The 25,511-nt window shown below is 38.2% G+C and overlaps 1 protein-coding gene across 16 annotated transcripts in view; it reads right to left on the bottom strand.

Moving 5' to 3' along the window:
* The window catches only part of MAGI1 (membrane associated guanylate kinase, WW and PDZ domain containing 1), a 542,794-nt gene that overhangs the window by 48,097 nt on the left and 469,186 nt on the right, over positions 1–25,511 (bottom strand). For all 16 annotated transcript variants that reach the window (XM_016150212.2, XM_016150200.2, XM_016150202.2 and 13 more), the window contains 2 exons: positions 22,606–22,788; positions 21,414–22,034 (listed from right to left, as the gene is read on the bottom strand). In XM_016150212.2, coding sequence (XP_016005698.1) covers positions 21,414–22,034; positions 22,606–22,788 — 804 coding nt within the window. The remainder of the gene's footprint in view (positions 1–21,413; positions 22,035–22,605; positions 22,789–25,511) is intronic.

Genomic DNA, 25,511 nt, shown 5'->3' with positions numbered 1-25,511 from the left:
TATCTTATTCTATAATTTATCAATACATAGTTGCTAAACGCAGGACCCCAAAATTATAGCTGACACTAACTCAGTAAATCATCACTTGGAGTTTATATTAAGGAAATAATCAGTGTGTCTCAAAGATTTATATAAAAAGATATTCAACACAGGATTATTTTAAAAAGATAAAATTGGAAACTATGTATTTCCATGAACAGAGGACTGAGCAAACAGATTGTTATATCAGTAAGATGAAAAGTTACGAATCCATTAAAAATGACTGCAGCGACGAGTATTAAGTGTTGTGGGAAAATAGTAGTGATATAAGACATGAAAACTAGGACAAAAACTGCCATAGAACGTAAATTCATTGTTAAAAAATAGATATACATATATGTATCACATGCATACATCATACACCTGAAGCCTAGAAGGAAATGTATTAAAATATTGTTTTTGAATGCTAGGATTAACAGGTGATTCATGTTCTTTTCAGTATTTTACAAGTTTTCTATATTTTACATATGATACAGCTAGAATCACAAACAGCTAAACATTGAATACTGCAGCCATACTGCGTGTGCTTGGACAATGGTATGCACTCACTGCCTTTAGTGCAGTCCTAGGTTAAAAAAAAAAATAACGTGTTTGTTGTAGCTTTTCCTTGACTCAGTAACTGACATTTTTACTCAAATGTCTGTGCTACTGAATTACTGGTCCATGGCCTTGATTGAAAATGGGATAAAAAGCTGTTAGAGCCTCCCTCAAGCAAAGCTGCACAGAAATACACAATTTTGCATATATTTTCAAGCAGTCTCTGAAACCTTCTATTGGGGCCTATGATTCTCAGATTAAATTATCCTTGTCCAAGCACATAGCTAGAATGTTAGATGCAATTTCTAGGGTGAGATTCACATCAGCTAAGTTCGTGCCTCTAATAAGGGCAGCATATGTAAAATAATGTATCTGCAAGTAGAAAGAACAATGAGAAGAATCAAGCAGAAAGGAAAAGGTTTCATTGCTTGTTTATCCTTTTTCTTTCTTTGAAGATCTAAAGAGCATCTCTAAAAAATTTTTGATAAATTACATTCAAGAACATGCCAAAATTCTAATATTTATTAGTGAAAATGCTGCTGCATGAAAAATAATGAACCTTATAGGTACTACTTTTATGAGGGGGGTCGTGGCGTAGTATGATGATAGAGCAAAATCTAAGAGATCAATGAGGTACATTATGTGGAGGGGTACAGGAAAACAGTGAGAAAAATCTTTGCTTTCCCCAGAAATTCAGAATTAACTATTATTTGACTGCAAACCAGTGGCTCTAGACAATATTAATGGCCAGTAACCCTCGTAAAGAAAGCCATATGCACCAATCTCTACCAACTGGTTTTTTTGTTTGTTTTGTTTAATATATAATATATAAACCATGAAATAAATTTAAACTGCCCTTGCCTTATCAATAAAGTACTTAAGTACAGTCCAGAGAACCAAAAATAAAATATGTATACATAGCCCTAACTTTTCCACTGAGGGCAGGAAGGAAAATGGGGAAAATTCACTCTCATTTAACCCAACTGCTAAGGGCCAACTATGTGCCAGGAGTTGGCATGAAATAAAGCAATAAACAAGACCTATAAATGCCTGTTTTCACTGTGCTCATGTACTGTGTGGAAACGGAGAATAAATGACTTAGCCAACAATTTCAGAGGGGTAACCTGGGTGAAGAAAATGAAGCAGGATAGTGGAACAAGCTGTGCCTGCGATGCACAGCTACTTTACACTGGATGTTCAGTTCAAGCACGTCTTTCTTGAAGAGACAGTGTTTGAGCTAAGACCTGAATCATGAGAAGGGACCAACCACATGACTATTCATCCATATAAGATTTACTGAGCTCTGCCATATGCCAAGTGAAGCATTACTGTAGAGACAAAGGTAAATCAGATATGGCCCTGACCTGGACGAGCTCATAGTCTGTCTTAGAAGAAAAAGAAGCAGAGGAACAGTTATAATTCAGTGTGGTTAGTGCTAAATGCCACAATGGAAGCACAAGAAAAGAGAGCTAATCCAACGTGGAGAAGGATCAGAAGGGACGAGGTGAACACTGAAGGAAGGCCAGTACCAAATCATGTGGTCGGGAGACTGGCAGCAACATGTGGTGATTAATGCTTGATTAAATAATGATGATGACCATTTTTTATGTTTTTTTTTTTTTAAGCTAAATCAGTGTGCCAGCATAAACTCAAGGCCAAATTTAAACTACAGTTCATTTTCATTGAAGGACTTTTCAAACACTATATATCATGAAGTTGAATCCATAATACAAAATGAAAAATAGTTCTTGTTTAAACATGTTTGATTTTTTTCTCCTTCCTCTGGCCAAATAGCATCATCAACTCCGTGGTATAATTTTTCAATGTAAAGATGATCCCAGCTGCCAAGAATAGGAGCATCAGACCCAATGTCTCCAAAAATATGAAGACATTCTTTCCTTTGAGGACCTTGTAATGGTCATTATATATTATGGCTATTATAAATTAGAGATGGTTAGACTTCAGATGTCTGGAATAAGTAGCTCCCAATGCTGTGTCAGTTGGCATTTTGTTAAGAAGATTAAGAATAGACTTGTATAGCTTTACAGCCATGGAGAAGTCTGCTTCAATTACCCAGTACGTATAGCCTAATAAATATGTCCTGAAGAGAAATAAATGGTTTGCAAGGCTGGTGACTGCTAATGGTTTATAGAGCCTTTCACCTCAAAGTCATAAGCCTTGAACTGGCCACAGGTGAGGAGAAACATGAAGTCATTAATACTTTGGGCTGCTCAAAAACCTAGCTAAGATGGATGAACTGTCATCATGCAATTCCCGAGAGATCAATGGTCACTTTAGAAAAGGTGTCAGTGAAATAACATAGATAGTCCTATTGTTGTTGACTCTCGAAAATGTGTGAAATACACCTTGAAGAATCAAAAAACTGGTCTTCTCTTTTCATTTAAAAAAAATAAATGGGTCTTCAAAAGCAAGGGCTGAGTGCAAAACTATCTAGCAAGAATGAGGAGCTTGCCTTTGACATACATGTATTCTTCATAACTGCTGTCTGAGTTAAGTAGTAATATCATCTCTATTTTAAAGATGAGCAAATTGAGATACTGATGATTTTATAACATGGCCAAGGTCACATAGTCAAGTGAGCAGCTGAGAGGAGGCTTGGACTAATGTCAACCAAGCCTGTGCCTTTAAACACTGAATTGTACAGTCTCATTCAAAGGTGCTTAATTTATTTTGGATCATAGAGCATTATGAAGGAAAAGGAAATAATACAACGGTATTTGCACACATTAAATGCATTCATAAAAAATTTTGCAAACAGCTTCATGGGATACATGGATATCAACCTATAGGTCAATGGATCCGGGAATCTTGAACCCGTAATTTAGATGTAGATTTAGGAAGAGAGTTTCCTTTCTACAGATAGTATGGAAGTCTACGCATAGTCAGTCAAGTTCTTCACATGTCTCTGATACATCACTCCAAGTCACCTAAATCATTGTCTATTCAAGGCGACACATACTAAAATATAATAAGATGGGTCTCTGATTTGGGGGTAATAAAACAAATCTTTAAAGCTACCGAACAGGTTGGCTGGCCACCAATCTCTATGGAATAGTTTCAAAAGTGAGTAGGAGCTTTATCTAGCTTGTAAATATGATATGACACTACCTGATAACAAAACTAGAAAAAAAAAATTGAGAGTAGGCAAAAGATGGAGTGAGTCAGAAGTCGAGTGAATTACAGCTTCTTCTGTCCAGAAGAGGAAAGGAAAAGCATTGTTAATTTTAAAAGACCACTAATTTGTCATGATGTATCTACCACGAGGCCAGTCTTTCTTCTCCAGAGAATTCCTACCAAGATCGACTTTTTAAAGGTGGAATGAAGACAGTTTCTCAAACGGTTCCAGAAAGGCGCTCTAACTCTATGTGGGTTGGAAATATTTATGACTAGGGTGTTTAGGCACAGGTTCCCACCTCAGTCTACATATGCTTCCACCTCCGCGAAAGACGCCCTGGCTGCCAGACTGACAGCCTGGATTTTCTACCATGTTTATTTCAAATGTGAATTGCTTTCTGTACAAATGCTTACAGGTTGGCCCTGTTGTCCATTCGGCTTATCAACAGTTCATTGAGGTCTCTCTGGGATGGGAAAGAATACCTGTGGCCTGGAAGCTCCAAGGCAAGTTCCTCCAAAGTCAAAAGTGTGACTTTTAGCTGCACAGGATTTCTAAAGGGGAAATGTGAAACAATACCTCAAAATAGCTCATTGAAAGAAAAAACCTATAAGGATTCCTTTTCTGGGTTGGAAAAACAGGATGCTGTGTTAAACAGGGCTCCTTTAGTTTAAGGTCACTGTCCCTGAAGGGAAACCTAACACAGTAATTGGTGCTGAGATGTTTCTAGGTTAAAATAATACATGCCAGGATCCTTTATTTCAGGATTACTGACTTTTAGGATGATTCTTACCCTGCCTATTTTTAGCAATATAAGTTAGGCACAGGACCAAGAAAGAGATCCAGGAGAGCATCCCAAATTTTATCTTTACAGAACAACAAAGCCCTAAACTATAAGGCCCTTTTTGAGGCTTTTTAATCTCTCCTACCACATGTATCCAGAACGTATTCTGAATTCATCTGCTTGTCTGTCTCCACTGCCTTTTCTTTCCTAAATGACTGTAAGAGACGAAAACCTGGTCTCTCTGCTTTATTCTTCATCCCCTTTAATGCATTATCTACACAGTAGCCAGAGACATCTTTCTACAGCATAAATTAGATTATATGGCTTCCTAGTCCCTGTGACTTCCTAACACAGCTTTGATAAAACACAAACTCTTGGCCTTCTTCATCTGACCCTGCCTACCTCACTAATTTTATTTCCTACTACTCTTCTCCTTGCCCATTTGCTCCAGCAAAGCTGACTCCCTCTACTTCCTGGCTAATCTCTTGTTCCTCTGGACATTTCTACTGGCTGTACCCTCTGCCAGGAGCATTGTGCGTATAGGTCACTGTGTGGGTGGCTTCTCCTCACTCAGGGAGCTCCTCAAACGTTACTTCTTCAAGGAAGCCATCCAAGGATACGGGCCATCAGCAGATCTGAAGTGACCTTTCTAGTCACTTTATTCACACAGCCCTATTTGTTTTCATAGACTGATGACTCTCTAAAATTATTCTATTTGTTTATTGTTTATTGTTATCATTTACTTGTTTATTATCTCTGTTTTGGGGACCTAGTCTTATTCTAGGGGTAGTCCTCAGCCCTAGACCGGTATCTGATCTCCAGTTCAATAAATGTCTTTTGAATAAATGTGTGAATGTGTGGAGCTTATGAAGTGAATTTGTACCTGGAGGGATGCAGGAAGAGCTGATGTGAGGAAGGGGAGGGGTGACTTGGCCTTCTGATCGCCATCACCGCTGCTGTGACTACTTCACAGCTCGTGATCCTTGGGCTGCTCCGTAATTTATTAGTGAGCTGGCAGGCTCAGCTCGACTCACCACTGCCTCTCTTCATGTGGAGAGCAAGGTTCCACTGTGCCACCTTGTGTTCTAAATTCCCATCACAATGGATGGCTCAACACGGCATTAACTGAAGGCTCACAAAGAAACCCCAAACCCTACAGAAAATGGATGTGTTCTCGGGGATTCTTTGAGAGTCTAAATAATTCTTCAAGTAGGATGCATTCATGTCTTTTCTTAGAAAAGCCACTTCTATGACAAAACCAAATTAAAAGGCTCCAAGCATGCCTCCTCACCCTTTCCCACACAAAAAAAGCAGACAATGATGAAAAAGAAGATTTCAGGTCCTTTTATCCTGCCAAATCCATGAATTTCTTGAGCAGTTTTACAACCTCATGGGTATGACAATCACTTTTCTGTTGTAATGTACTTTTGCAAAACAGAAGGAAAATTTTCTCATTTGTTCTGTAAGGGCATCTATTATTTAGCCATTTCAATGAACTTTATTACAAATTGCTTAATTTTGACTAAAGCCACTCCTGGCACCATAGAAAACTTTATTCCAGTCTCTTAAATTTAGGAAATTATATTAGCTTTAGGAAACACTGGCCACTTTTAACAAAGGCAACGTGATCCGACATGGGAATCCTGCAGCACTACATTATGTGGAGTGTTTGGAAGTCAGACCTAAAGAGCCATTTACTGAAGAGTCAGGTTTTTCCAAAGAGCAAAGGACATATGATGAGCAGCCCCATTCATCTCCCATGGAGATATTAAATGTCTTCAAAAACCTCTGGCTGAAACAATATCTGAACTGGTCTAAGTGATCATGTGAATTACAGAGGGGGAAAAAAAGCTGTTTCCTTGACTTTGTCAATTTTAATGAATTGCTGCCCTAGATAACTATGGGAAGCAGCAGAAGCTTACGCTTTGTTCAACTATTAGATTTTAGGTTTCAGTGAGTCAATACTCATTTTGCCAATTGGATTTGCTTAAAGGCAAGAATATGGGAATCGGTTTCACCGCCCCCCCCCCCCCCACACACACACCCCAGCATACTCACTGTCCTACTCAGGATAAATCTCAATTAAAAATAACTTTTATAGGTCAAGTACATTTAAGATGCAGGAACAAGTCAAGAACTGCCAGGCTATTTAATGAAATATTTTATCTGAGAACAAAATGTTTCACAGGGCATTGCCTTGAAGGAATACTTTGCATTTTGGGCAGGGAAGAGTAAGTAACAGAAATTCACACTGGAAATGAAATACATGCTCTCCCAATAAGCATTAACACTGAGGAAGATATTCAACAAATTTCTTATGGTGGAAATCAAATGCCAGGATCCTTTTGCTTCCTTTTCCTATATGATATTGGCTGTCTCCTGTTGCTTTTTCTTGGTAAATAAGGCTCTAATCAAGCTTAGAGTCAACTCAGATGGAGAACTTAATGCAAGCAAATACACTGGAAATGAATTTTTAAAAAATGTCAAAGTTTTTGAGACTGCTTATACATACAAGAAATCAGCCATGGATATTTTGGGGTACTTTGGGTACAGTGAATTTGCACAGTTCACCCAATTTTTCTCCCTTCTCAGGACAAAAGAATTTGTGAAAATATCTGACCAATAAAGGAAGCATTAAGTAATGACAATACAGAAGAGAGTGATAAATCTAACTCTGTACTTGAACCCAAACTCGGCTTCTTCCTAATTAACAGGCCTGGAAGCAATGGTCAGAGAAAGGGGGGCGTTCCCACTGCCCTTTCTCCTGATATGGATTCCAGACCCCCACTCACACATTATTCCCCGCATCTTGTCTCTTGTCCTGTTTTCCCAAACTCCTGAGGGTCTCCTTCCCTGAAGCAGAGATACCTAGATTTTCGATTTCATGGGCCAGCACAATTTTGTAAAACAGATATAAGCAACTAATCACAATTTTCCAATTCCTTATTTTGCAAACTAGAAACATTAATAAGGGGGAGACAAATAATCAACTACTATTCTGTAAGCAAAAAGATGTTTCAGCGAAAGAAAGATAGGAAGGATGTAATCTATAAAGGAGGGCTCTTCACCTTGGAAAAACAACATCATGAGGAGCCTACTAGTCTGTCATGGTTTTTCTTATTTCACTGCTTACTAGACATCATGTCATCACAGACCAGAAGGAACACATCTCCAGCTACCTTTTCCCTTGAGGCTCCTCCTTTTTGCATTCTCTTATCTTTTCTCTATCCCAGAAAATTACGGTGAGTGTACTGAAAACAGTAGAACCACCTGAGTATCTATTGCTACCACCTCCTTTCTTTTAAGCCCCATCCAATCTGACAGACCAATAAACCTTCAATTGGAAAAGGGTGGCACCGTGGATATGCTAAGCCCTCATCTCATTCCACCTTCAGTATGGTGCTGAGGAAGGTACAGGTCCACTCATATTTCAGATGACGACGTAGAGACTCAGGGACATTTCCCATGGCTGACCCAGACTGCACTAATAGCTAGTGGCAGAGTGAGATCTGAAGGCAGATTATGACAACTGGCCAAGTTGCTACTTCCATTACTGAGCTGATGCAGAAGTGATGACTGAGAAGAAATAGGAAAACTCTTATATAAAATTTCCTCCACCCAAGTTCTACAAAAAATAGCCCATTTGCACCTAAAAAAAATTGAATATAGCATTTCCAATAAGCAAAAACAAAGTTGGTAGCAAAGGGGTTAAAACAGTGGTTCTCAATCAAGTACGCTGTTGCTCATCAGGGGACATCTGCCCATATCTGAAGAAACTGTTGGATATTACCACTGCAAAGGAGGGGAGGTGCTGTGGCACTTAGTAGGGAGAGGCCAGGGAAGCTGCTAAACATCCTGTGATGTGCAGGATAGCCCCCAACAAAGAATCATCCAGTTCATGGTATCAGTCCTGCCTAGTTTGAGAAACTGTGATGAACAGCTGCCTCTTCCTCCAATCGCCAAAGTCTAAGTGAAAGTTCCTTTGCAGGGGCAAACTGCGTAATCAGAGTCCCATTAATTCATGGGCAGCGCTATTTTTTAATGCAGGCATCTCCCACTTTGATAAATGGTACCAAAGACAGAACTATGGAAAAAGTAACCACATTTTTAAATTTAGAAACAACATAAATATCTACAGAAGCATAGACCTATTTCTAACTATCTCCAAATGATTTTTAAAAACCCACTACGTATTTATGCAACTATAAGAAGTCTTTTTACATATAGCTTTTTACTTCCTGTACATCATGCCAAGCTCCCTAAACATACCAACTGGCAAAATAAAAGTCTAGTAAAACCTCAGGCGGCTGAATGAGATATGTTGATAGACAACAACAGGGATAGAAAGGGATTCCTTCTGTTACAGAGTCTTATCATCAATCCTCATTGCAGTTTCCTAGCTATTATGACTGCTACTCTATGATACAGTGTAAAAAAGATCATTTAAACAACTTCGCCTCAAATATTCAAATGATAAAATTAACATATTAGAACTTTTCAATGCAAAGGTAATATCGAGTGAGATTTTTAGAAAAAGAATTAAGCACGACAAAATGTGACTAAGCACACTGTATTTTAGATGTTTGCTTGCATGCCATTCATCTATAATGAGAGATTAGCATTTAAGAGAGATTAGTGCTGAAGTTTGTTGATGAAAAAAAATAATGAATATTGTTTACTGCATATGGTGAGAAACAAGAAACGTTGAGAACATTAGAAACACAAAAAGAAACATGAGTGTGAAATAAACCTAGATAACAATTTGGCACAAAAAAAGGCATGTTGCATGTCGCCAGGGGGAACAACACTCCTAAGGATTCAATGCTATTTTCAAATACATTAAGATTCTACCAACGAGATTTCTGAATCAAAAAGGATAATGTTCACAAATAAGGGACGCGTGATTAATACCTGAGCAGGAATACACACAAGGGAAGTACCAAGCAAGGTACAAGTTGGGGAAGTTTTAAAACATATGTAGGTGGCAATGAAAAAATAGATTCAATATAAATTATGGCAAATACTTAATTCCAGATGGTGGTAAAGAACGTGTGACATAATTTGAGGGCCATGACGGAAGGTGGAAAAATATTACGTAAACTCTCTGCCTCAGATAAGTTTTGAAAATGTTCAGAATTGTAAAATACTTAGAATGAAGGACAGAAAGAAAACTCAGTGAAATTAGTATCAGAGGAGGAAGGAGCTGTCATAACAATGTTCCTCATAGCAGAGACTTTCCACATGGGAGACACCACCTGAAGAAGGTAATAATTACTAAATTAATTTTCATATGGGACCAAAATAAAGATAGACAACAAACTCCAATGTTAAAAAAAAAAGACTGAAGATATCTTGTTTTTTTCTGTTAAAAAGATATATAAATTAATCTAAAAGGAAAGAAAAAGTAGCCAGTTGCTGGGATTTTGAGATGACGGTGGTAAAGAGAAATTCCTAGGAAATGGGTCTCCAGCCAGGTCTATGCACCTTAGTGCCTTCCTGCATGCTGTCTTTGGGTCTCAATCTCAGCTGTCTGTGGGCAATGGGCAGGTAATAAACAAGAATGTGCATGCCGGATGGAAAAAAAAAGGGAATGGCAGGCCCATGGCAAAGTGGAATTGTTGGTGCCAAAAAATGCATTCATACTTCAGAATATTTTGAAAAGAGTCTACTGTGAAAATAATAAATGGATCATGCCAAATATCTCCTCCTATGGACCCCCGGATCACAACTCTAAATCCTTCCTATACCTTAATGCTGCAGTCTAGCAGTTCTCCGCAGAGAGCAATCTTGCCCTGTAGGGGTCATTTGTCAATGTCTGGAGATATTTTATTGTCACAGTTTACAGGGTGGCGAGATAGGTGGTGTGGAGGCAAGGATGCTGTTAAACATCCTACAATGCATAGGACTGACTCCTGCAACAAAGAATTATCTACCCCAAATGTCAATAGTGCTGAGGTTGAGACACTCTGCTCTGGCCTCATGTTATTTAAACAGACTCCATTGTAAGCTCTTGTCCAAATTTGTACTGCACAGGTTCATACTACATGTTACTGCTGGTAAAATCATATGCCAGTCTTGTCTCACTAAGTTTCAAGTACCCTGTTTTCTCTCTCCTTATTCTAGAGCTGTGCATAAGGAACATGTTCAATTTTTGGTTAAAATCAAGAATGAGTTAACCAGGAAAATGCTTGTCACAAAAATTATTTGAACTATGAATTAAATTGAAAAGAAGAACAGCTACAGCATAACCTCCATTGATTGTACCAACAGGAAACCTCATATACAGAAATTTCAATAGTTTACTTTTAGGAGGAAAAAAAAAAAAGAACAAATCTAGTCCCATTTTCTGAATAGTTTATATACACTGTCCCAAAGGCCAACCCCTCCTCTCATATTCTGGGTCCTAAATCCTTCCGTTTCTTAAAGACCTCACTTCTGCAATGATTCTCCTTTTTGCCCTGGGCATCTCCAGTTTTTGTGTCTTCTAAGTTATTTCTATCAGCATATGCGAATGCTGCAGGATTACCCATCTTAAAAACGAAACCAAACTAAACATTCTCCTTTTACAGCCCTATCCAGTTAGTACCACTTCTCTCCGTTCCACTTTACAGGGAAACTTCCTAAACGACTCATCTGAATTCCCATCCCACTTCCACCTCTTGTCCCTACTCCAGGCTGCTGCATTTGCACACTTTCAGGATCCTGCTCTCAGAGGTGACCGATGCCACATGCAATATTTCCATCCTCATATACCTCCACTTCTCAATGCCACTTCTGAAGCTACGATCTTGAGACACTTTCTTCTCTTGAATCCATAATCCCATACTTCCTTTTCCTTCTCTGCACTGGCTGCTCCACCTTGATCTTCTTTACTGGTCTCCTCTGTTCAGCCTGACCCCTGGTGATGAACCCTAGGGATCTGTTTTGGCTCCTCTTCTTTTTGCTTTTTCACCAGGTAATCTCATTCAGTCTCATGGCTCTAAATACTGTCCACATGACTGTTTCACAAATTTTTGTGACTATGGTCCTCAAAGAGAATATGGTCCACTTTATAATACATTCATCCACATCCACATGTGTGTTTGTATGTGTACATGTATGTATAACATACAAGTAAGTGTTTCATGAAAAAGCACTTATCTTTACTATGATGTACTCTGATTGTTTCTATTCTATTTAATTTTCAAGAAAAACACTGGTTCTAGCCCAATATATTGGTTTCATAGCTTAATAATGGGTCACAGCTCAGTTTGTAGCATACTCATTGATAAGATAATGGCTTATTAATGTATATCTCTTGCCCTAACCTTGCCATCACTAAGGCTCCAGACAACTACCTATGTTTTAGCTTCACTTAAATGTCAAATGAACATTCAGTTAACATACCTGAGAAGGAACCCTTGATTCCACAGCTCAAGACTCACCTACTCCTACTTCAGCATCCAAATCTTCACTAACCTCCCCTCTATCTATGTAACTGCTTAGGCCAAAAGCTCAGGGGTTACTTTGGCTCCTCCCATTTCCTTCCTTTCAGCAGGGGTTGGCAAACTATAGCCTGTGGACCAAACAATGTTTTCTTAGAACACAACCAATCCATTTGCTTATGTATTGTCTACTACAAGGGCATAGCAGAGTAGTGGTGACAGAGATCACACAGCCCACAAAGCTACAATATTTACCATCTGGCCCTTTACAGAAAGAGTTTACCAACCTCTATTCTGTAGTCAACCTAACATGTCCTACTGACTCCTAAATCCCCAACTCATCCCAAATCCCCCACTTCCCTCTGTCTTCACTGTAATTATTCTGGTCCGAGCTGCCAACACCCTTCTCAGACCACTGCGATGGCCCTAATACTTCTCTACCCTTTCATGCCTGCTTCTCTAAAATATTTTCTTCACACAATATGCCAGAAGGAGTGTCTAAAATGTTAATGAGCTCTTGACCCTTCACTGTGCAAAATTGAACCTTACATTGAAAATGAAATCTGAACTCCTGATCCTGGTCTCTGAACTTCATTACCACTTCTGGTGATCACCTTTCTTTAGTCACAAGAGCTTCAGTTCCACTTCTTCCTTGGGGCCTTTGTACTAACTCTCTCTTTTTCCTGCAATGACATTCCCTTCCCTGTGGTCACTCAAATCTCAACTAGTTAATAAAGCAGACTTCTCACTCCGACTTATCACTCCCAGTTTTATTCTCTTCAGAGCACTTCTTTCTGACTGACATTTTCTTATTCATCTGTTTATTTCTGCCCTTTCCTTCCTCTAGAATATAAGCTTCATGAAATCAGGCACTTGTTTTATTTGCAGATGATTCTGCTCTATTCCCAGGTCATTGCCTAGACAATTCCTGGCACATGACGTAAATGAATTTGTCCCCTACCCCAAAGGGAAAACAAAATGACTTCTTTATATTCAAATTCAGCCCTTAAGTAGAAGCACAGAATGATAATTCTACAGCCTGCTAGCCATGCCCATAATTCTAACTTGAAATTCCTATACTCTTCCAGATAGGCGAGGGGATATCACCATTCTTTAATGAGAATTATGAATCATGCACACATTTATAATAAATAAAGCATAAAAGCAAATAACTCAGAGCATTATGTTTAACTTCAAGGTGGATAAGACATTATTTACAGAAGGAAAAGCAGAAGTTTTAGGTGTATCAGGAACTTTATATTATGAATATAATATAAATAACATTCAAACTGTATAATTAAGTCTAAAACTGCATATAAATGTTAGAACAAAAAAGTGAAGCCTACTTAGGTTTAAAAATTATAAGACCAAAAATCCAATAAAAAATTTTAAGACCAAAACCAAGAGTTCCTTAAGTTGCTAAAAGTGAGGGGTAATTTTTATGTTGTATAATGAAAGACCCAAAATTGAGATATTTTTTAAATCTCATTTCTTGCTATAAGCCCGAATATTTTCAAATATAAATGTGAACTAATAATCTATAAAAAGAATTCTAAAGTAAAATCTTTGTTGACTGTAAACCATGGCAATAAACAAAAATAGTAACTTAAAACTGTGTTAGTAACAAATGCTATTGCCATCCTGTTTAGCACTGTAGAAGTGCTGGGAAATTTGCTAATTTAACCTGAACAACTTTTAATACCTAAGAAGATATTAGGCAGCACAGTGGGTCTGACAAGAGGACTGGACTTCCAAAATTATTAGAAAATTAAGCACGCACCATAAGGAAGGAGGGAAGTCAATTAGTTTGAGATGTCAAATGAGATAAATACAGCAAGGAGATTTCAACATCTTTTTTCAAGAGAGTCTGACAAAATTTAAGTTGCTGATAGCTCATGTGGTAGACTATACATTATTTTATATATAAAAATTTAAGGTGAACTTTCCTTGTGTTCTAAAGTTTCTTCCCTTTTTTTTGGATTTAAGGTACTTTACATAATAAAATAATTTAAATTAAGCTTCTTAAATAATGTCAGTCCAGTATCAGATGATGATATACTTCCTGGCTAGTATAGGCCCTGCAATGCCCATTAAAAATGATGAGCTGTCTCCTTGGGATACAGCTGGTGGCCCCAAATGCTAATACTTAACAAGTCTTTTAAGTTCTCTCAGTCTCAATTCCTTGTGACCCTCTAACATCTAACACATGTAAAGAGCTTAAAGTGGTGTCACACATGGAAGGAACTGAATAGGACCTGTTTGGATTTTTAAAAATCCATTCACCATAAAGTTGCCTTGAGCCACATGTGGCCACTGAGCTCTTGAAATGGGGCCGGCTTGACCAAAGAACTGAATTTTACATTGCATTTAATTTTAATTAATGAAATAGCCATGTACGGCCAGTGACTGACTACTGTATTGATGCTGGAGAACATGTTTAATTGGACCAATATAATTCACTGATCTGATTCTCTAGGATACTGGCATCACATAGAGCAGCCGGCAACAGAGAGCATAGGCTTTGCAGGCAAATAGTCCTGTGTTGGGATTTAGGCTCTGTCACCTTTACATTGGGTGATCTCTCTTGCCGCTTGTTTCCTCAGCTATAATGATGGTACTCACTTCAGAAAGTTCTCTTGAGAATTCATGTTTATGAACAAAGGGCCTGGCATTAATTCATATTTTCATTCAACAACTACCTGACTACCTACAATATGCCAGGCACATTTTAAGGTGGTGGGGATGAGGTAGTAGTTGAGACCAAGCCCTTCTCTCAAGATCACAAGTGAGTGTAAATGCCATAAAGAGGAAGGACAGAGTAAAAAGTGATGGTGGTGGATGCTACTTTATTTCTATGGAATAGTCTGAGCAGGTCGCTCTGAGGAAAGGGTCTTTGAGCAGAAGCCTGAAGGATGTGGGTGAGAGAGCCCTGTGGCTCTCTGGGAGAAAAGTATAGACAGAGGGGGAGGGGGGGGGAAAGCAAGAGCTAGGGCCCTGATGCCAGACTTTGGAGTTCAATTTGAATGATGGGAAGCTATTTTGACATGAAGAGTGACTTGATTAGTTGACTTTAAATCACTCTAGCAGAAGAATAGACAGTAGGAAGCATTGAGATCTGTTGTAAGGCCACTGCAAGGCCAAGTGCCATATGATGGATGGCGGAGGCCAGGTTAGAGCTGGGAGGTAGATGGAGCCTGGACATACTGAAAGGAAGAGCTGACAGAATTTGCCGATGTGAATATACAGAACTATTAGAATAACATTTTGCAAGCAACCTGAATTCCCTTTCAGAGGCCCTGCAGTTCAATTTGAGAGGATCTGGCAGTCAAACACTTAAGTGATACAATTTGCAATTCATTCTCCAGTCCAACCCAGAGGGCAAAGAGAGGAGAGGCTCCTGATCACCGGGGTTTAACTCTCTGGGGCACAGCTCACTGCGGTTCTAATTATGATGGCTTTGCATCATTTCAGAAAGAAACACACACACACACACACACACACACACACACACACACACACACACGGATTCAATGTTAATCATGTGCTTGGATGATGAGATTAGATATTGCTGTTCCTGTTTGGATTGATGATGATTTAGTAAAGTAAATACCATCAGTAAATTTTGATGAAAATTAAGTGGCATCAACTTGTCCATGGACTTCAGGCCATATCCTTTTCTATAATGTATATGATATAGTTCTCAGCAGTTCCAGTAGTGGAGTTTCTTCTCCATAAGTCATAAGTCTGCTTGGCAGAGTAGTTAAGAGCCGAGTCTCTAGAACCAAAATTCTTGGCTTTGGCAATAATCAGTTATGTGATTCTGGAAAAATCAATGAACCTCTCTAGGCTCATTGTCCTATCTAAAATGGAGCCAAGATTTTACTTACATCAAGGCTCTTTTGATTTATGAGATATAAAACATTTAGAACCAATGATGCCTGGCACATTGTGGAAGAGTTTACTGTTTTTATTACAAGTGGTTTAAGCAAGAAAGAGTCTTATACATACTTTGCCAACCAAACCAGAAATTCTCCCTTTGCTATAAACCAAGTAAATATCGCTGTGAAGTTTCAACACTGAAAGCAAAAACAAGTCCTTCAATTTTCCACCCCCTAGAGTAGGGACTAACAATCATAGCCATCATTTTCTAAGGGACCCGCTCAGAATCACATTGCAAACTGGTAGCAGTTCCAACGTTGTCACAACAATGGGGTTGTTGTGAGGTTTTATTTATGTGTGTTTATTGCTTGTGCCATGATAACAAGCCTGGCACACAGTAAGTATTCGATCGATGACAGTGGTAACATTATCATTGCCATCACCAAGCCCATTTTCACATCTAATTATTGCCTTTTAACATCTCTCTGTCATCTTTCTAAAATTATGAGGTATGACTATAAAGCCATATGATTCATTTTCTATTGTGATGTGTGGAGCCAGTTTAATTTATTCAGCTAGTGTTTACCGAGGCCTTAGCACATGCCATTTCCCTCATGAGGTACCAGGGATGTAAGTGTTAAAGGTGAACACAGTTCTGCCATCCAGGAATCAAACTCTAACATTTTATTACTTTATACTGAGTGACCTGACAAAAGCATTCAGGATGCAGTCTGTGTAAGTGCAAAGCAAAACATCACTTCTATTACTGTCATGATCGGCAAAAGCCACCGAGAGACAGTGTTCAAATCGAACATCCCACAAATCAAGTCCTCCCTTCTATTCTCCTCAGAAGTAGAAAAACGTAGAATTTGGGAGCTGAAATGGACCTTAGGGAAGACTAAACAACCTGTTACATATAAGGTAGACTTTAAAACGAAGAATAATACTCAGAAATGAACATAATTGTTTAGTTTTATAAACTTATCCCTCCCCCTGCCCCACAAGTCATAAGCCATAACATCAAAATTAGAAGAATCCATGAGCACAAGAGCCTAACGTTGGTTACCACTCTGATTGTACATTAGAATAGCTAACAGAGCTTCTAAAAAAATACTGATGACTGGTGGTCATACACTGAGATTAAGATACAGTAGGTCCAGGCTGGAGCTTTCTTTCCTTTCCTTTCTTTTCTTTTCTTTTCTTCCTTTTCTTTCCTTCCTACCTTCCTTTTCTTCCTTCTTTCTTCTTTCTTTCTTCCTTCTTTCTTCTTTCTTTCCCTCCTTCCTCCCTCCCTCCCTCCCTCCCTTCCTTCCTTCCTTCCTTCCTTCCTTCCTTCCTTTTAATAATTAAAAAGCCACCCATACCCAATTGCTTCTGATATCAGGCAATGTCAGTAAAATACCACTGATTTACCACATAACTATTTCTATGTCAGGAATTAGCACTAATGCTCCTTTATTTTATTTCTGTCATGCATAGGCGTGTGCAAAGCACGTATCATCATTCCCATGTTTTCAGATGACTTACCTAAGGTCACAAAGCCAGTAAATGCAGAAGCTGGGATTTAAACTTGCATCACCTGGCTCTAGAATCTTGTGCTCATTTCTCTATACAACTATTGAAAACAAGACAACAGGCCCCAAATAGAGTCATTTATACTCTAAGTCCTGTGTCGATGAATCCAGACTTAACAGTTTTGGCTTTTCCCAGAGATGGAATCTTACCAGCCAACACGCAATTACCTGGTCAGCACTACTGAGCTAATCTGCCTGAAAAAGGTTCCTGATATCTCCTAAAGAAAGGTGGCCTACTACAACCACTCTACGTTTTAATAGTAAAACTTCCTGTCTGGCTCTCTCCTTCCTAGAAAAGTCTTCCATTTTGTACAGCTCCTCGGAACTCCTTCCTGTCTGCTAGATGGGATGCTGCCTGAGTCACAAATCACTGAATAAAGCCAGTAAGATCTCTATCATTCACTCGGTTAAATATTGTTTTTGAATGCATCACGAGGTCATTCTTTGCATAAAATCAGAGCCAAAAGGAATTACTCTAAAGATGATCTAGTGCAAATCATCCTTTTTTGATAAAGAAATGAGTCACAGGGCAGGAGTAGTAACCTAATCAGAGGTACAGAGCAGCTAAGAACAGAGTCTGAACTAGAGGCTGGCTCCTGACACCCTCGGTTCAGCTTTCTTTTCAATACATACTTTCTCTGAAAAGCAAAACATACTTCGTGCATTCTCAACTTTCATAAAGCACTGTCAAATCTTCTCTTGAAACAGAGTATTCTGATTCAACCCAAAATTACTTCTTAAAAAGTGTTCCACCTACTAATTGATGTTGAATTAGCCAAATATAAAACACGTTCTACTTAGAGGAGCACAGTAGTTATATGCTATAATATAATTCCTTTCTTTCAAAAAGTAAAATAACCTTTATGGGCTAAATTCTATTATATCTTTTTGTAAATTAAAAATACAACTTTTTTTTTTTTTAATAGCAATCATCTTCTAGGGTGATTTTCAAAATACCTCAAAAAATGTCTCTAGACTCACACTGGTGTCAGGGTACAGGGTGTCTGAATGCAAACGATATGGAAAAAATAAAAAAAAATAAAAAATAATAAAAAGCATTCTCCTGACTGGACAGTAGAGGGAGAAGGAGGAAAGAACACGCCAAAGGAAGCAGGGGAGCTAGGCACAGGAAGAAGGTGCTGTTCCTTAACGAACCTGACTGACAGACCAGTAGGCAGGGTCACGTTTATAGGGAAGAGATTTGTAAACAAATCAGTAACGGTCCCAGCTGCTGGGCCATATGGATGGACATCATAAGCAACTATGATCCAGGAAACTGTTTGACCCTAGAAACTAAGAAATGATATCCTAATCTCTGCTTGATTTCCAGGACGAAGGGGGTGGGGGGGTTAAAAACACTAAAAACCAAAATGTACCTAACACAAATAAATATCAAAAATGAGCTTGGGAGATCAAACATTAAAACAAAATAAAAATGTAGCCAGTTATGCCCTAAAGTAGAAAAAGGCATTTCTTTAAAGCATAGAAAGCCTCTTCCTAGAGATCTAGATTCCTGATCATTACGAACTGTGCAGACTTAATGAATTTATCAACCTGCTTACTAGGAGTTATGACAGAAATGAGATTCATTAGAAAGAATCGGTGAAATGTCCATTTACTTTTCATTTAACATAGCTACTGTCTTTGTTGTTTCATCAAACCTTCTCATTTATACGCCCCCTACCATACAGGAGCGATGATTAAAATGTCAGTGCTGATTCAATTAACTAATGTACGGCGGAAATAAATATATTTATTTGTTTTCTAGGAAGATTAATAGTAGCTACTACTAGCCTGCCAATTGTAGATGTATAAACTTCCTATTCGATACATAAATCAAACACAAGGCATATGGTGTATTTTAAAGACTGCTGATGTTACAGTGATTTTAAATTACTCAGGTTCTAGAATAAACTATGTAGATGTTGACTAATGTGGTAATATATTCTGGATCTTTCCATATTAATTTAATGTTATAAAATGTAATGGCATTAACGAAAAGAAGTTTTCAAAAATTAAGAAGAGAGCGTGCAAACTTATTTAAAATCAAAGAGTATACTTCTATAATCGGTTGTTTGCTAGTTTTGGCATATTCATCATAACATGGTTCTAGAAACTATTGTAAGTTAGTAGATTGTAATGAGACTTTATTTTTTGGTCTCCTTAAAAGTGAATTTAATAAAAAAAAAAACTGAATACAATAACAAAGGAAATGAAGGAATAGATTAAATACAGTAGGAAAGCAGTGTAGTTTGTGACTATCAAATGAGCAGTGGCTGAATCACGCCACTGATGAACTAAAAACTATTGAATAGTTTCCAAGTTTCCGGCTTTGGGAATCAACAATTATGCAAAAATCAGTGTAATTCAAAGTTATGTAGGACAGAGCACTGGACTGGAAACTACAGACTGGAGGTGAACTTCTTAGTCATACTTGGGTTGGCACCTTCCTACCTTTCAGGGACATGGTAAAAATGAGATGAGAGGCGCATGACAGTATGGAAGTGTTTTGTAAATTGCCAACTTATCTATAAGTCCTGGTATCATCATCATCATTCTTATACTCAAGTCACTTCCTACTACATCTTGGTTATTGTTTTAAAAACAACTATCTGTGCAGTCAAGTAATCTAGGTACAAAAAGAGACTTCAAAATTTTATTGGGAGAAAACATTTTTAAGAATAAAATCTATACCATGGCTTTTTAACTGTTCAAGAAGGGCTGACTGAACATTTCAATCTGCACAGACAGTTGCTCTGAATTTTAGAGTTCTTTCCAGTGATCACGGAGCACACAGTTTCACGAGAGCATGAGAACATGGCTGCTGTGACATAAATGAGCTCCCCTGTTGTAATGGAATCAAGAAGAAATAAAAGTCTGGTTCTTCATCTCTTTTCAGGGGGTCAGAATATGCTGTGCATAAAACAAATCATGTTGGCAAGGATCAGGGGAACAACTAATCTCGGGTCCATTGCATGAGGTAATCAATCAAGACTAGTTACAAACACGTATCCAGAAGCAAGACATTTCAACAGTATGGAAAATATTTCTCAGTGTGAGGTCCTGGGAGCTCTGGTGGGGGAAGGGTGGGGGGTGCAGACAGGGGAATAAAATGAAGTATAATTTCTCAAGATTTAGAATACCTTGCTCCGCTAAGATCTTTAACTACTTCATTAAATTGTGGGTATGCTGAGATAAGCTTTTGATATGATTGGTGGAGCTATTGTTCCTGACAAATATAAATAATCAATATCTATTCATTCATTCATTCACCCAATACCAATTTATTCATGAATACCTAGAGCAGGAGTCAGGTATTGTGCTAAATGCTGAGATTACAGCAGTCAACATGCAGACCTGGCCTCTGGCTTTATGGATCTTATATACTAGTGAAAAAGAGAAAATAACAAAAATAAACAAATAAATAAACAAATCAATTACTTGTGGTAATAATCATGATAGAGACTTTGAAAAAATAGGATGGAGACTACATGGAGGTATTGGGGGACTACTTTAGATAAGTGATCACTGAAGCCTTCTTTTAGGAGGAGACTTGAATGAGACTAGACTAGCCAAGGGAAGAACTGAGAATAGAGCATTCCAAGCAGAGGGAACAGGAAGTGCAAAGGCCCTGAGACAGAAAGGACTTGGAGCACTATAGACACTTCAGAAAAAAAGCCAAGTGACTAAAGCATAGTGAGTAGGGGAGAGGACTGTGAGATGAGGTTGGAAGGGTGGCCAGGAGCCCTATTTTGCATGTATACCAGGTTCAGGAGAATTAAAGATAAAGTTTTAAAATCTTAATGGTTATTAAAAGGCACAACCTGATTTATAGTTAAGAGTATCACTCTATTTGCACATGTGTAACATAATGTATAAACACAACCCTTATCCCAAAGACACTAGCATTTGAAGAAATCAGAAGGCATTTTAAATGCATTTCCAAACATTTAAAGCCCTTGAATAGCCATCTGAATACCAGTAAGTTAAACAAAGGATTATGGGTTTTAAAAAAAATCAAAGAACAACATAAACCTACATACCTCCTCGTTGCACCAATAATGTGACCTCACTTCCCTTTGGACATTCAATCAGCATATCCACAACTTGGTTGTGAGTCAGAGCCTGCACGTTCTTCTTATTAACTTCCACTATAAGATCCCCTTCTTTCAGGCCTCGGCACCTCGGACTGTCAACAATCTGTTTCACCCTTTGGCCACCACCACCAGGACTATCCGCGATAGTAAAACCAAAACCCATTGGCCCTTTGACTATATGAACAGTTATGAGTTCTGGCTGAGTGGCTATGGAGGAAGCCAAAGAGACAGTGTCATTGGAGTAACCATGGGAACCGTTTGAAGCCACATCAGCAGGACTGCTTGGCCTGGCGTCCTTCGTGCCATTGACTTTGCCTGTTTTACTACTGTGACTAGCTGGCGAATCATAGGTCTCTTGCCCATTCACAATGATTGGTTCTTTATCCAAAATGGCCACGGAGGTCACTAAACTCGTATTGGGGTCATCTGGGTCAAAAGGCAACGGATAACCTCGGCAGAGTTCAAGGTCCACGCTGGCACCAATGGGAATGGACTGGAAGATTTTCACAACTTGTGCATGTGTGTGTCCCAAAACACAGGTGTCGTTCACACTGACAATTACATCTCCTGCAAAAAAGTAAGAGTTTGGGAGTTAATAAAAGACAAAAACACCTAGAAAATTATATCAATATTATAATATAAAATCCTACCACTAAGAAGCCAAACTGATGCTACATTTGGGGGTAGTCCTGTAGGGCACAAAGAGACTGTTTCTATTACTTATTTTAACTACTGATAAGGCATTCTTTTAGCATCTAGTGTCTTCCCTGCTAGTGAGAATATAATGGTCACTGAAAAAACATTGGCACTTTCATCTAAAAAATATTTCTCATGCAGAAATCCAAGTTTAGAATCCCTTTATTCAAATAGATCTACATTTTTTTTTTTTTTACTAAATTACTGCTGTACTATTCTCAATAGCACCCTAATAGCTCCCCAGAGTTAAAATGGATTCAAAGAATTTAATCTATACCAGGGAATACATTTAATGTAGTGGAGGAATCTTGCTCATTTGTAAAGTTTTTAAAGGACATTTAGAAATTCAGAAAATCATGCTGTTACTTGGTCTTGCTCAGGTGCCAGGTAGAAATCTCACCCACTATACAGGAAATGCTACTAGGCCATGTAGTGTCTCTACCTGTTTCCATCTTGCCGTCCAATGCAGCAGGACCATCTAGGACCAAACTCTTGATCTGCAGAAACTCGTCAGGTTCATCCCCTCCGACGACTGTGAAGCCGAAGCCACGACTGCTTTTCCGCAGCTTCGTGTGAATAAACTTGCCTTTCAACTCAGAAGGGTTTCGTGTAAAAAAGGGTTTGCCTAGATGAAAACAAGAAGAACATAATGAATGTTACCATGAGTGAAAAAGTAAATTAGATAAGAAATGATGCAACTTATAGATAACTCTCCAGGCTCCTGCGCTCAGGCATTTGGGCACATAGGTGTCTTAAAAAAGGTCTCTCTTGATTTCAGTAGTAAGGGTGATGCTAGGCCCCTTTGTGTAAGGAGGGAGGATAGCACATACAGCATGTCAGGAAGATCCAAAAGACAATATGAGAGAAGGATGAAATTGGTGTCCATCGTCTAACATATGCCATGGTTTTAGTTCACATAGTTTGATAGCAATCAAGCTGCCATGAAGTCCTCATAGAAAATGTGGGTCCTTTGCTTGATGTATTTTGTTTTGTTATAGTTTATATTATGCAATTCAGCTTCCAATGTGTTGCCTTTGGGCTTGGCTTCCACTTGTAAAACCAATTCAGCAAAAACTTTAGCTGTTAATCAAACAGAAAACTCATTCTGAAAATACATAGATAATACTAAGAAACATACCGAATGGTCACAAAGAACAATTTGATAAAAATGTAGAATCACTACTTCCAAAATTAAAAGTTATAGATTTTCTTTGAATTGAATTCTGGATTCAACTGATTTTTCTCGTTAATTTGCATCTTTGAACAATTTGTTAAATAGCCTGGACATTTCCAATGCTAAAATTTATTGTTTAAAAAAAGCTTAAAACATGTGGCTTAGAATATTTTTAAAAAATAAAAAAAAATAAACAAATAGTTACTAACAAGAGCCATATAGCTCCAAATTCACTTGTCTTCTTTAAAATAAATTAATAGATATATAGGTAATTAACTTCCAAATATGCTACCTAGTTTTATTGAATTTTCTTGATAACATTAATAAAATTTATACAGAAACCCAAAATTTTGTTTTGGGTTTTGTGAGTTGGGCATTTCACTATAATTGAGAAACTCACTAGAATTTCTCTGGTTATCCCACATAGTCAACCTAATTTCAGCTCTCCTAATTATACTTCTATCTCCTGTTCCTTACCACAGTTTCCTCATGTGCCCTATTTCTTTTCTATCCAAAGCGTTATTAAACAAACAAACAAACAAACAAACAAACAAACAGGAGAAAAGTCTCTATAACTCTTGTACTAGAGTCTGGTACCCAAGAAGGAAATTATTTTTGGTTAGGTATATCTAAAAGGCCTTTTTAAAAAGGTCTCTGGGCAGACATATAATTTGTAATTATGTATTTCAAAAGTTTCTGGCTCTCAAAAAGGCTCTTTTAAATTGCCTAGAGTCACAGGTCTGCTCACTAACCTCGTTTTCTCTAGTCTCAAGGCTGGTTGGAAGCTTGACAAAGTACAGCCCTGTCACCGTGGCTAATGAAAGTAAAGGCATAGCAGGATTCACTATGTAAGGTCATCTGCCAAGGAACTGGGAAGATGATGTCAGCTGCAGTCAGGGCTTACGGAGAGACAGGCACCATGGCAATTATCAGATGAAAAATTGAGGACAAGTGAGGTTACCCCCAAATTTTACTTTGAGGTATATGTGAATTTTTGAGACAGAGGCTGTTGGGGAGCTCAGAGAGCTTGAAGGGAAACACATTGCAGTTATGCAGAGATGCCTATAGCCGTCACCTTCTAAAGGAGGCTTTCTCGAACCACCATCTTAAAAACTGCAGTAGCTCCTCCACCATTCCCAATCTCCCTTTCCTGCTTTATTTTTGTCCTTAGCATTTATCACCACCCAACACAGTCTATATGTCACTCACTGGTTTGGTGTTTTGTCTCACTCTCCCCCACCCCCTTGCATGAAAGGCACTGCACATGCACATACATACAACCACTAGAATGTAAGCTCCATGAGGATTTCTGCTTGTATATCCAGTGTGTAGAATACTGCCCGTTTCATTTCATATGTTCCAAAAATGTATATTGAATGAATGAACAACAGCACAAAGAAATGAGATTTAATATGTCTTTGACAAGGCTAAAAGAGGTGGTTGGGAGTATAAGCTTTTCCTCCTTATTATAGGCAAAGTTAGAAAATGTGAAAATGTGCCTGGAAGTTTACTTGAATGAATTTTTTTAAAGCCATTAGTATATTATGAGCTTAACATGTTTTCACCTTAATACAGACATGAGCAGAGCTTTGAAATTACATCACTGACATTCTTTTTCAATGCTTAACTAGGGAGGAAAGATCAGAAGGTTTCACACTTATGTATGTTTTATTGTTTTACGTATGGGCAGGCTATCAGTTAATATAGCTTTGGAAAAGAAATGCTTTTCTACCCACATGCAGTGAAATTTGGGGCTCTTTGCTGTAGCCCTGTGGTACATGTAATTTTCTAAGAGAGCCTAGTCTGTTGGCTAGTTGCCAGTTGTAAGATTTTGTTATATGTGAGAGTCACCTGGATAGCTTTTTTAATATACTCATTTTTAGGGCCTGCCCTAGATTCACTGAATCAGGATTTTCTGGATCTTGGCCTAAAAATCTGCTTTTGAACAACTCTTAGGTACGTGTTTCCCTTTCAGGCTATTAACTATTCTTGGCACGACTGTGTGAAGACTGTAGACCAGTGCTGTCCAATAGCACTTCCTGTGGCAAAGTTATAACTGTTTGAAAGTAAAGGATTAGCATGGAAATTACATAGTAGAAAGGCTGTAACAATCATGAATGATTCCCAGGGAGAGTTCAATGAACTTCTCCCAAATTCTGAACCACTATGGGACT

Source organism: Rousettus aegyptiacus, unplaced genomic scaffold (genome assembly GCF_014176215.1).
Source record: "Rousettus aegyptiacus isolate mRouAeg1 unplaced genomic scaffold, mRouAeg1.p scaffold_m13_p_4, whole genome shotgun sequence".
Lineage (NCBI taxonomy): Eukaryota > Metazoa > Chordata > Mammalia > Chiroptera > Pteropodidae > Rousettus > Rousettus aegyptiacus.
The sequence above is the reverse complement of the archived record's forward strand: the minus strand, read 5'-3'. Positions and strand labels throughout refer to the sequence as shown.